This window comes from Syzygium oleosum, unplaced genomic scaffold (genome assembly GCF_021117445.2).
Source record: "Syzygium oleosum isolate NSW1041296 unplaced genomic scaffold, Sole_v2.1 Sole_v2.12, whole genome shotgun sequence".
Lineage (NCBI taxonomy): Eukaryota > Viridiplantae > Streptophyta > Magnoliopsida > Myrtales > Myrtaceae > Syzygium > Syzygium oleosum.
The window spans coordinates 7048885-7063012 of record NW_026607496.1 but is presented as its reverse complement, the minus strand read 5'-3'; the positions used below and the strand labels follow the sequence as shown (position 1 = coordinate 7063012).

General features: G+C 40.8%; 1 protein-coding gene across 1 annotated transcript; it reads left to right on the top strand.

Moving 5' to 3' along the window:
- Window positions 1-11083: 11083 nt before the first annotated feature.
- LOC130139426 (probable copper-transporting ATPase HMA5) lies at window positions 11084-12992 on the top strand. The gene is made up of 4 exons (XM_056316378.1): window positions 11084-11134; window positions 11753-11875; window positions 11973-12452; window positions 12576-12992. The coding sequence occupies exons 1-4, from the start codon at window positions 11084-11086 to the stop codon at window positions 12990-12992; spliced, it is 1071 nt and encodes a 356-aa protein (XP_056172353.1).
- Window positions 12993-14128: the final 1136 nt, after the last annotated feature.

Here is a 14128-nt window from a genome sequence, read left to right as displayed (position 1 = left end):
TAGGCCTAGACTTGGTTAATTGTTCGCTAATGTGGTCTTAATGGCAGCGCATGTCCAAGTCTCGAGGAAAAAGAGGTTAGTCGCTAACGTTGTGTTGGCGCATCTCAAGGAGTCCTCATTAAAGGAGGCCAAGCACTGGAAAGGGCACACAAGGTTCCCCAACAATAACCTCTTTCGCACTTTCAAGTTCCGACCACAATCATTCATAATCTAAACAACCTTAAGTATTCAAATACCGACCATACACCTCGAGGATGCTAACTAACTTTACGTCCTTTTAATGATTTTTGTGTAGTTTTTAGCAGCACGTTATTAGTGATCATTGCAAGATATGAAATCTATCTTCTATCAAGTCATCTCTCCTGTGATGGTGCAAAAAGATGAACTCCCTCAGTAACAATCTTAGCAAGATGTTGCAAATTTTATGTCATACATTACATTTTTCTGGAAGTCGTTTGAATTGGTCAATTGTGTCTCACTACAAAAAAACATGTTTTTTTCGACGGATTTTGCGACGAAAAAATCGCAAAAATCCATCGCAAATCGTTTTTGCGACGAATTTAGCGACGGAAAAAATTCCGTCTCTACTAGGTCGTCGCAAATTTGTGACGGAAAAAAAATTCGTCGCAAACTAGCCACGAACACTATCCGTCGCAAAGTTCGGCGCAAATATTTCGTCGCAAAATTCGTGGCAAAATTCGTCGCAAATTTCGTCACAAAATCAGTTGCAAAATTCGTCGCAAAATTCGTCGCAAATTAGCCACGAACTTTATTCGTCGCGAAATTCGTCGCGAAATTCGTCGCAAAATCCGTAGCAAAATCCGTCGCAAAATTTGTCGCAAAATCCGTTGCAAAATTCGTCGCAAAATTTGTCGCAAAATGTATTGGACGGAAATTAGGCACGAACTTGATTCGTCTCTACTTATTCGTCGCAAATTAGCCACGAACTGTAATGGTCGCAAAATTCGTATGTAAATATTCGTCGCAAATTTTACAGCATTTCGGCCATCAAATCTTGTCCATATCAATTGCTACGCATTAATGAACATCATGTAATACATTGAAAACAATCAAAGGACACGAGAAAACCATAAATTCCGCTTCAGAAACAGAAAACGAACAAACCAGACACAATGTCATATAATTGAAAAATGTAACTGAAGGAAAGATGCTAGTTCGCAAAAAATAATGATATATGCAAAGTTGCAAAGCCTGACACGATGATATTTGATATCAAATCTTATAATACATTCAAAACATTCATAGGAGGCGGGACAACCATAGATTCTGCTTAGAAAACGAAAAATCGACAAACTAGACACAAGATTAGGCAGCTGTGGTACTCGGCAGGACACCAAAAGCAATCACTTTTGTCGACACCTGATGAATGTAGATACATAAATAACGATATTCAATCAGTCAAGAATATAAAAGAAGTGCTTATGCATGGATGTGGAACTAGGTATAAAAAAACAAGTAAGAGGGTTAACAAAAAAACGTTTCAGGACGAACATCAATGTTCTTACATATGAGTATGAGTCAACTTTGACATCCACTGTAGTTTTTTCACCCTTGTAAATCGTATTTCTGTCACATAGGAAAAATTAGATCGTTGAACCTGTCAGTAAGAAAGTTGTGCACAAAAAGTAATTGTAGGGCAGGAACAAATTGGGTGAAACTGCACTTATGTCATATAAGATTGTGAAGCAAGCTTACCCCCGATTTTGGCAATTTTAACTAGAAATGACCGAGAAAATCATCAGCATCATCATCAATGTCAGCATCATTGTGTCGCTTATCATTGTGCTCATCACCTATTGGATTGGCAGGGGGTACAGGAGGAACCTCACCGCGATTGATATTGAGGTGACGCATAACGATTTTGCATTTGCTGTTTCAAGTCATTTAATTCTTCGTCCCTCTCTACAATTATATTTTTCAGTTGGTTCACTTCTTGGGTCAATTGCTCGTCATGTTGTGTCCTCCTTCGACCAGTCGCATTGGATGATGGAGTTCCAGCTTGATTCGGCATGAACATCCTTGACAAGGATCCCATCCAAATATTTTTCCTTTTTTCACCTGACCCGTTGCCTCCACCCATAATGCCATACTGTCAACTGATGGCTCAGACGCACTTGCAGAACCATCACTACCACTAGCATTGCCCATTAAAAGTTCATCATATTTTTCCTACATTAACAATATAGATGAAAATAAAATAACTTCATATATATCTACCATAAATATTAAAAGCATTCACGGTTTTCATTCTAGTTTCCATAAAGCCCAAAGTATAACCTTACATACCTTAATAGCTTTTGCTCGATCGCCAATCCACGTCTTATCTTTCTTTTGAAATGTGCGTTCAAATGTAGCTGCAAATGTCGGTTCCGTCCCCAATTCTTGTGCCTACAAAATGTAAACATGAGTAATTGAATTAAATTAACTTATAACTTATTTAACAGACTTACCAGTCGTTTGCGATGCTCCCCAATGTTGATACAGCCCCCAGCATATGTGGCAGACCCTTCACTAGAACTGGAAGATCGATTCTTTTTATTCTGCTGACTGATTTGCTGACTCTTCTCAGTTTCCCAAATTCTGTTAATTTTCGCCCAATTGTCAGCTGTAATGAAAGCCGGCTTCACTTTCCTGTTCTTCGCTCTATTCATCACATTTCATATGTGATCACTGACTTTCTTCTGAAAAATTCTTCTCACTTCATTCTCTTGCTGGTCATCCCACCTGAACTTCCGCTGCAATCATTACAAGCAAAACTGAAAGTTATTATGATGGTCACATATCCATTACCATGCACCAGACAATTCGGCGATAGACTTTGTTAAGTTCATATCGGGGAAAATATCTGGTCCCTTTAGTACCGAAAAGTAAAGAGCTGTTCTGGTCCCTTTACATCATTCTTGACCATCAATATACTACACCGAACTTAGTTGGTAAGAAAATAGAATATCAAAACTTACCTTGAATTCATTCCACCACAAATCTTTCACCTCTTGTGGAACACTTCTGTAATTAACATACTCCCCAATCCAATAGTTTTTGACTGTTTTATTCAGTTCCCTCACAACAAACGTAGCATCCGTGAATCTGCAAACATACAGATATTGTGCAACATCGACAATTCAGTTGACATCCATATCGAAAGCCATAAATATTACATATACTAAAAAAAAAATTTGAAGTACTTACGAATCTCCAAATGGGCATATCAGGAATCAATTATCTTCTTCACCTTCGTTTCTGTCATTATGCGAATATTGCGCTGAATAATAAGGTGGAACGGAAGGAGAAGGAGCCAAAGGAGATGGAATTGGAGGAGATTGAGTTGGCATGTGGTCAAGTCCCATAACATATTCTTGAGCATTGGAGGAAGGACCAACGTGTCTATATTGCCCATCAGCATATTGTGGTTGTGGGTTAGATGAAAGGACAGGAGACGAGGAAAGGGTCGGGGACGACCCCGTTGAAGAGGCTGGTCTTCTATGCATGTGACCTCCATGTTTATACTGACAAGTAGGAAGGTTAGACAAATATGTAAAAAAATATGAACACATATTACGGACACATAATGACGTACATGACGAAGCTTACCATTTTGGTTGACAAGCATAAAATGTTCCCTCTTAATTAGGCAATGCCGAGTGTTTATGACGTTCAATTACCTACGAACAAATATACTATGAATCGCACTCAATTTGATATCAAACATCAATATATGAGCACGATATGTCACGGTAAGCCGACATTAGCCATAATTAACCACACGATCCACTTTCAAACCACACGATAATTCATCAAGTACAAGAACAACCATGAAACATCAATTTCAGCCACATGATCTTCGTTCTCGGCCACACGATCATCAATCAAAGTGGCTGGCTACAGGCATTATAAGCCATTAATTTTTTTGGGCATCTAAAAAAATTAAAATTTCACTCAAAGTGGGTGGCCACAGGTATTCTAAGCCATTATGTAAAGTTTTGAAATTTTGTTATTTCATTATTTTTTAATTTTTTTGGGCACCTAAAAAAATGTAAATTTCACTAAAAGTGGGTGGCCACATGTATTATAAGCCATTCTGTGAAGTTTTCAAATTTTTGATTTTTTAAATTTTTTTTGGGCACCTAAAAAAATTGAAATTTCACTCAAAGTGGCTGGCCACAAGTATTCTAAGCCATTTCGTGAAGTTTTATAATAAAATTAATTTTATTATTTTTGCAATTTTTTGGGCACCTAAAAAAATTTAAATGTCACTTATGTGTGTGGCCACGAGTATTCTAAGCCATTCTGTAAAGTTTTGAAATATTTTTTTTTGTATTTTTTAATTTTTTTGGCGACGTAAAAAAAATTTAAATTTCACTCAAAGTGGGTGGCCACACGTATTATAAGCAATTCTGTGAAGTTTTCAAATTTTTTAAATATTTAATTTTTTTTTGGCCACCTAAAAAAAATTATTTTTCACTCAAAGTCGATAGCCACATGTATTCTAAGCCATTCTGTGAAGTTTTGCAGTTATTTATTTTATTTTTATTTTTACATTTTTTGTGCACCTAAAAAATTTACAATTTCTCTCAAAATGGATGGCCACAGGTATTTTAAGCCATTTTATAATATTTTGAAAATTTTGAATTTTTTATTATTATTACTTTTTCGGGCACCTAAAAAAAATTAAATTTAACTCAAATTGGGTGGCCACAGTTATTTTTTGCCATTTTGTGATGTTTTGAAATTTTGGTTTTTTTAATTTAAAAAAAAAATTCACCAAATTTAATATTTTCCCAAAATATGACTTTATTAAATTTTCACGAAATTTTTTGGAATTTTTCCAGAATTGTTCAATTTTAATGCATTTTCTGAATAAACGCTTAATCAATCATCCGATGATCATTAAACGCTTAATCGGCGATATAATGGACAAATTAACCGGTCGAACATCGATCAAAGCCACATGCAATCCTGAAATCGATCCCTAACTTAGCCAACCAATCAGACACTAAACAATCTGTAAACAAGTCCGATTAATACTCATTATAGTAGGTAGGATTTAGAGAGTTGCTTACTTGGTTCAAGGCCAAGAAAAACACAACAATAATTAGATTTTGGCCTGGTTAATAGTGGCGGGCTCGGCACGGGCGTCGGCCGGCGGCTGGGTGGCGGCGATGGCGCGGCGAGGCGCCGGGGAGGCTGGCAAGCGGCAAGGGCGACAATGGCGGCGAGCCGGGCGATGACGGCCTCGGGCGGTGGCCGGGCGGCAACGGTGAGCTCAGCGAGGTCGGGCGGCTGCCGGGCGGCGACTGATCAAGGCGGCGGTTGGGCGGCGGCCGGACGGCGGCGAGCTGGGCGGCGACGGCCTCGGGTGGCGGCCGGGCGGTGACGGCGAGCTCGGCGAGGCCAGGCGGCTGCTGGGCGGCGACGGTTGGGCGGCGGCCGGGCGGCAACGGCGAGGCCGGGCGACGCGGTTGGGCGGCGGCGACGGCGAGCTCGGGCGAGGCCGGGTGACGACGGCCTCGGGCGGCCGCGAGGCAGAGCCAGCAAGGCGCGCGGCGAGCGAGGAGGCGGCGAGCGGCGACCCCACACGCTGGCAGACGACGACGGGGACGGAGGCGATGGCGCCGGGGGCGACGGTGGCTGCGGCTGCGGCGACGGCGGTGGCGGATCAGTGCACTCGGCGAAGACAACCCGGAGGAAGACGAAGAAGAAGAAGAAGAAGAAGAGGAGGAAGACAACAAAAATTGGCAGAAAAGAAAAGCTGACGGGGGCACGTGCGTGTGCAGGCGAGAAAGCAAATTTGCGACGGACAACTCCTGTGTCGCAAATTTGCAACGGACTTTTTTTCCCGTCCCAAATTTGCGACGGACCTTTTTTCCGTCGCAAATTTGGGGGGAATTTTTTCCCGTTCCAAATTTGCGACGGACTTTTTTTGTCCGTCGCAAATTTGCGAGGGAATTTTTTTTTCCCTTCCCAAATTTGCGACAGACTTTTTTTGGTCCTTCGCAAATTTGCAACGGACATTATTTTGGTCCGTCGCAAATTTGCGACGGAATTTTTTTTTCGGTCGCAAATTTGCCACGGACTTTGTTGTGTCCGTCGCAAATTTGCGACGGACATTATGTTGGTCGCAAATTTGCAACGGACTTTTTTGTCCGTCGCAAATTTCCGTCGGGAATTTTTTCCCGTCCCAAATTTGCGATGGACTTTGTTGTGTCCGTCGCAAATTTGCGACGGACATTATGTTGGTCCGTCGCAAATTTGCGACTGACTTTGTTGTGTCCGTCGCAAATTTGCGACGGACTTTTTTCCCATCCACAATTTTGCGACAGACAATATTTTTCCGTCGCAAATTTCCGACGGATTTATTTCGGATTCCAAAAATAAAGGACATTTTCGAATCCATCGCAAATTTTGCGACGGATTCGAACAATTGCCGTGAATTTTTTGGTCCGTCAATAATTCTTCGATGTACAGTAACCACGAATAAGTTGTTGTCGTAAAATGAGCGACGATCCAAATCCAATGGAAAATATAATATCGCAAATGTCATCGCACGAATAATATTTGACTTGTCGTCATTTATCGACAAATTTTCCGACGATCAATTAAATTAAGAAGAATAAGCGACAACAATAGTAATAACAACAACAATAATGTTAATAACAATAACAATAATAACAAGAATAATAATTATTATTATGACAACCAAAATAACACTTGTCGCAATAATAATTACACATCATTAGTGTTTTGTCACAAAAATTTTAATCTTCGTCTGCGTCTTCGTCTGCATCTTCGTCTTCGTCTTCATCTTCCAATTCGTCTTCGTCTTGCTCTTCGTCTTCATCATATGTCTCAAAATCAGATTCTGAACAGTCTTGTACATTTAATTCGCAAATTTCTGTTGGATCCACATCTATCATAGCTCCACATGGATCTCGTAAAGTTGGAATGTTATATTCCTCAGTTTCAACCGTATTACAAACTTCCTCTTGTTGATAGGCTCTATCCTTCCAGTGTTCCTCGATTTTTCTCCGTGCTTTGATTTTACATACAGCCTACCAATCAGCTTTATCACGTTTCAAACTAGGATATGATGCATAACATACTTGAATTGCTTGTTGTGCCAAGACAAATGGTTCATATTTCATATACATTTTCTTGTGATTTATTTCAACCAAATTAAACTTCGTATGCACCTTCATTCCTTTGACGGGGTCGAACCACTTGCACTTAAATAACACAACCTGCATCATTAATGGTCCAGGGTACTCTATCTCTATGATTTCATCCAACAATCCATAAAAATCATCTTTTGAACTGTCACCATTGGATGACCGAACAGATACACCACTATTCATTGTGGCTTTTCCCATTCCATATTTTTTAGTGTGAAAATTATATCCATTTATGAAATATGCTGGCCAACTCCGCACTCTTAACTGTGGACCCCATGACAGATAATATAGCAATCCTTGCTCTCCAAGTTCATCATGATTATTGTGAACCTAAGGTTACACACGCAAAGTCAATAATATATATTTCAATAAATGATGTATAAAATTTTAATAAGGCAAGTGAACGGTCCATAGGCAACTTACATATGTTTTGAACCATGCTGCAAATTGTTCGTCGCACATACGATCAAACTCATTTTGTGGTAGTCCATACATTGAAGTTTGGAAAATCCTAGTAATAAATACCATTTATATATTAGCAAATATTTGACACACAATACATATATTTGCAAATTTACACTTACTCGAAGTATGGCTCGACTTCGGGCGGTTGATAAAAAATATATGTATGGGCTGCATGCAATTCTTCGCTGTTAAGTAACGAGACCGACATGCGCCGCTTGGTCGACCCAGATAATTGAAAATAGAGAATGCTTTGCAATTGGGATCAATGGGGCCCTCATCATTTCTGCCTGCTCTCCGCCTCTTGCACTGTACGTGCGGCTCAAAATAATATGATGCAAATGTTGTCACTTCTTCCACAATATATGCATTATAAATTGAAGCTTCAACACGTGCCTTATTCTTCACTTTTTTCTTCAAATGATATAAGAATCTAGTTGCAATAGAAAGAAGTTTATCGGAACATAATATATAATAAAGTAATTTGAACTTTATTTAAAAAAAAAATTTACCTCTCAAATGGATACATTCATTGAAATTATACGGGACCTGCAACTTTGGCCTCAAAAGGCAAGTGAACTAAGAGATGCTCCATCGAATCAAAAAATGATGGAGGAAATATCCTTTCTAAGTTGCAAAGAATAATTGGAATATCTCTCTCTAGTTTGTCCATGTGCGATGCTTTTAACACTATCGAACAAATATCATGTAGGAAATTGCTTAACTCTGTAATGGAGCCCCAAACAAAATTCGGTAGAACTTCCTTGAAAGCTATTGGAATTAGTCTTTCCATCAATATGTGACAATCATGACTCTTCAAACCTGTCAACTTGCATTCATTCAAATCAACACATCTTCCGAGGTTCGAAGCATATCCATCAGGAAACCGCACAGATTTCAACCATTGACGAACAACTCGCCTCTGCTCCTTATCCAATGTATAAACTGTTTTTGGTTTTGGTCCCCTGCTGCTTGCATCCACATTTAGTGTTGGTCGATCACAAATATCTCTCGTATCTTTTCTTGCATTCAAGTTGTCTTTTGTTTTTCCGGTGACATCCATCACAGTATTTATGACATTGTCGAAAACATTCTTTTCTATGTGCATGACGTCAAGATTATGATGAATAAGATGGGCCTTCCAATATGGTAGATTCCAAAATATATTGCGTTTTGTCCACTTATGTGTGCTTCCGTACGCAAAAGTCGTGTCGTGAGGGTTCTGAACAACAATTGGAAAGTCCTGCACCCGCTCCCAAATTTGATCGCCGGTCAACCTCAATGGTGGACGTGTTCTTTCAGTCCTATTCTTCATGAACTCTTTTTTATTCCTTCTGAATGTATGATTTATCGGTAAAAATTGTCTGTGACAGTCAAAATAGCTGGGCTTCTTTCCATGTTTTAATCTAAATGACTTTGATCTCTCCAAACATATCGAACATCCTAAGATCCCAACTGTACTCCATCCAGATAATATTCCGTAAGCTGGAAAGTCATTTATCGTCCAAAGAAGAGCAACATTCATTACAAATGTTTGATCGGTAGAAACATCATATGTAAGGACACCTTCCTCCCATAGCCGTTGTAACTCTTCAATCAATGGTTGCATATAAATATCTATTAACTTTTTCGGATTTTGCGGGCTAGGCACGATCAATGTCAAAAACATATAAGGTGTCTTCATGCACATACCAGGTGGAAGATTGTACGGCGTTAAGATAACTGACCAACATGAATAACTTTTTTCTGATTTCCCAAATGGGGCAAATCCATCAGCACAGAGACCTAACCTGATGTTTTGAGGCTCTATCGCAAACTCAGGGTACGTTCTATCAAAATGCTTCCATGCCTCTACATCTGAAGGATGACATATTAGATCCTCTTCTGTTTCATGATTTGCGTGCCAAGTCATGTGTTCAGCTGTGGCTTGAGACGCATAAAGCCTTTGCAATATGGGGATTAAGGGCAGATAAAACATTTGCTTGCATGGTCTACGCTTCTGATTACAACCCTGCCTCCTGTTAATCTTGTACCTAGGTTGGCTACAGAATTTGCAAGATTCTGCATTTTCATCATCTCTCCAATATAACATACAACCCCTACTATATACATCAATCCTTACAACCGGAAGACCTAAATTATCCACTAGCTTTTTCATATCGTAACAATCACTTGGCATGCTGTTATCACGAGGCATTGTTTCCCGCATTACTTCAACAAAAGAGTTGAAGCAATCTTGCGACACATTATGCTCTGCTTTGATATTTAACAGTCTTGCTGTCACTAATAACTTAGTATGGTTGTTGTTCATCTGCTGCTTTCAACACTTCCCAGAACTGATTAGATGAAAAAGCTCCATTACACACATTCTCATCAAAACCCGTTACTCCTATATCTTCCATTTGTGATGCATGACTAGTACCCACTTGTTCATGTGTAGGAGTAAAACTAGTACTTGCATAGTTCGAATCTGAAACAAAATTCTGACTAGCTGCATCAATCACCATCCTCTCGTATGGGTTCAATTGGTCATAATAGCTACATTCTTCCCTAACTAAAAATTGGTCACTTCTTCGATATCCTTCATCAGATATAAATGGTTCACCATGGCAAGTCCAATTATAATAATTCGGAGTAAACCTAAATTTACAAAGATGTTCTCCAACTGTATCACGCACATGAAATTTACCATTACTGCACTTTCCACACGGACACCTTAACTTATTTCCATCCATGAACTCATATTTACTACTAGCAAAGTCTAAAAATAGTTCCAACCCAGTAAGAAACTCATCGGTCAATCCTTGACGTCCAGGTAAGTTCTTATTATACATCCAAGTCCTGTTTCTTTGCATTGTGTCTGTATTAAAATAAAAAAATCTTGTAAAATATTTAAAATATCATATCTACTGTTGTTAATTAAAAAAAATTATGAAAATTAAAATTTTTTTTTTCACGCAACAATTACTTTGAAATTTTAAAAAATGAAAAAATTACCATGTAAAGAAGACTTGCCCAGATATTTGACTGAAATCTTGGTAGCAGAAAGTGGTCAATTTGAAGAGAATTGCAAAGTTCACTTGGATTGCGAGACCTTCAATTAGACACGTACCTAAATAAAAGCAAAATCACTTAACATTCAATTTTAAATAATTTTTTATTTTTTCTGAATTTAAAAAAAAAAATTCTTACAATTTTCTCCGTTCGCCGGTCCGGCGACCGGCTGGCGTCAGCGAGGCCGCCGGTCCGGCTGATCTGGGCGAGGCCGAGTGGCCTGGCCATGGCCGCCGGTCGACCTCGCCGTCGCCCAACTGGGCAACGACGAGGTCGACCGGCGGCCCCGGCGAGGTCGCTCGGCCTCACCCAGATCTGGGGGAGGCCGAGCGGCCTCGCCAGGGCTGCGGGTCGACCTCGCCGTCGCCCAGCCGGCCATGGGTCGAGGAGGCCGCCATGGCGGCGGGGTCGACCGGCACCTTGCCCAGGTGTGTCTGTCACAAATTTGCGACGGACAAAGACCGTCCGTCGCAAATTGGTGGCCGATCGCCGGTACAACAAAAACAGAAAAAAATGTCAATAAAAAAAAATTCGCATCCAACGATGAATCAGAAGGACAGGATCATATTAGTTGCATGTTTAGTCACGAAATTAGCTACGATACTTACCGGTGGAAAAGCTTCACCGAGATTGATTTCTGGACGCACGGATTATTGAGAGAAATGATAGAAGGAGAAGGTGAGAGAAAAGCGGGCGACCTGACGAATCACTACTGAGAGAGAGAGAAATTGACGGGTGGGGTGGGGTGCATATCAAAAAATTAATTTTCCGTCACAAATTAGCGACGAACCCTTTTTCGTCGCAAAATCCGTCGCAAATTGCGATGGATAAAATATTCGTCGCTACTGCCGTCGCGACGGAAAATAAATCCGTCGCAAATTTGCGACGGAACTAGCGAGCAACTTTCCGTCGCAAATTAGCGACGAAAATAATCCTTCGCAAATTTCCGTCGCAATAATCATGTTTTTTTGTAGTGTCTATTGTCTTTTGAGGCAATTTACCTCTCAAACCCTTTTCTTTACGTTTCTTCTTCCTCGAAATGGCAGGTTAATTGCATAGTGTTCGACAAGACAGGGACGCTCACGGTCGGAAAGCCCGAGGTGGTCAATACGAGACTCCTAAAAAACGTGGTGCTGAGAGACTTCTATGAATTGGTTGCTGCAACAGAGGTATGACCCTCCCATTTTTTCGGTTCTCTTTTTCTCGAAGGCCGTTTTGTGTTAACTGAGCTGTCAAAGACCCCTCAAAGTAACGGATGTGTATTAGGTGAATAGCGAACATCCATTGGCCAAGGCCGTCATCGAGTATGCCAAAAAGTTCAGGGATGATGAGGAGAATCCTGCCTGGCCTAAAGCCCTCGACTTCATCTCGATCCCTGGTCACGGAGTGAAAGCTGTGGTTTGTAACAAGGAGATAATTGTGGGAAATAAGGGCCTAATGTTAGAGCACAACATTGCCATTCCTATCGAAACCGAAGAGATCCTGGCTGAGACCGAAGAGATGGCGCAGACCGGGATATTGGTGTCCGTAGACCGGGAACTGATGGGAGTCATCGCGATTTCAGACCCTCTGAAACCGGGCGCTCATGAGGTGATATCGATCCTGAAGTCGATGAAAGTGAAGAGCATCATGGTGACCGGCGATAATTGGGGGACTGCAAATTCCATAGCCAAAGACGTCGGCATCGACACTGTGATTGCGGAGGCCAAGCCTGGGCAGAAGGCAGAGAAAGTGAAGGATTTGCAGGTCGCTGAACATTCTATTTAATCCCATAAAGGAAGAATTCAATAAAGTAACTTGGAATATTTTTCCAAGCAGGCATGGAGAGTAATATTGTTAGCTTTGAACCCCAATCTTTCATATTCACAGGCTTCGAGATACATTGTAGCGATGGTGGGAGATGGCATCAACGACTCACCAGCACTCGTGGCCGCGGACGTGGGGATGGCAATTGGTGCTCGCACGGACATCGCCATAGAGGCGGCAGACATCGTGCTCATGAAGAGCAACTTGGAGGACGTTATAGCTGCGATCGACCTCTCTAGGAAGACGCTCTCCAGGATCCGGATGAACTACGTCTGGGCACTGGGCTACAATGTCTTGGGAATCCCGATTGCTGCCGGGGCTCTCTTCCCTTCCACGGGGTTCCGCCTGCCTCCCTGGGTCGCGGGGGCAGCGATGGCCGCGTCATCGGTCAGTGTCGTCTGCTCTTCACTCTTGCTGAAGAAGTACAGGAGGCCGAAGTGTCTCGACAACCTTCAGATACATGGTATAACAGTGAACTGATGATGCACGTAATTGTCTGGTTGATGCATATCGAGGGATGAATCTGTTCAAGAATAAATTTGCAGACAGTTTGTTTGGGTGGAATTAGTTAGCTGTATGTCATTAAATAGGTAATGTTGTTTGGGATTTCAATGAATGTTCAGTGAGTATCGAGTATCGAAATTGTCATCTTTGTGAAATCTATGAGAATAAATGAGTCCTTTGTTGTTGGCCTCTTCTGCTTCTGATTCTTACCGTAGTTCTACAAAAATTAAAACTATCTACACAACCTTGAAAATTTTAAAAAGCATCAATCATGCAGAGCAAATAAGTGAAAGAGGAAAGAGGGGTCGGGGCTAAGGGAAAGTTTTAGACCCATGCTCTCTCAAGAACAAGTGTTTGAAATGTGAAGAATCTAACGGTACAGTAGTTAGTCATAACTCAGCAGTTTCGAGGGACGTGGTTCACCCATTTGCATTATGAAATGTGTTGATGGATAGACTAGCCAAACCCAGCATTATGACGGTCGAATCGGCATCTCAAGCACTTTTCGGTCCACAAAAATTGCGAGTGGCCTTAGCAACAGAAGAAGAAGTTCGATCTGGGTGCCACACAACACGCGAGGCACGGAAAGCTTGATTCGGACCAGGGTATGTACTACTTGGTAACAAAGGGACTAATGATATTGGATCATCTTTCCCTGTAATATTATAAACCCCCTCCCTTCGCGATTCCACTGAGGTTGACAACTAAATTTTGACAACCCCTTTCAATCATTCATTGCATGGAAAATTAGGAGTTGATTCCGACCCTTAAATAAAAATATTATTAATTTACATATTATAAGCATTATCATTTAGTAGTAATAAGCCCGCATAAATTGCATTAAGATTGGACTAACTTGAGCAGGGATGCTTTAAGCTTAATTGAATTATCTGTTAGAAATTTAACTATAGCGGAAGACTAAAGATTTTGATTATTCACGTATAAACAGTAACCATGCATAATCAGAATTGAGTGCGGAAACGTGGAAAATTCTGTACTAACATCCAGCCATTGATGAGAACAAGAACCTAATACGCGGAGCCTTGACGATTATCGATAGGTGCTTCTAGCCAATTATCCTCTCAACGTCGATGGTGTGTTTTCCGATATCT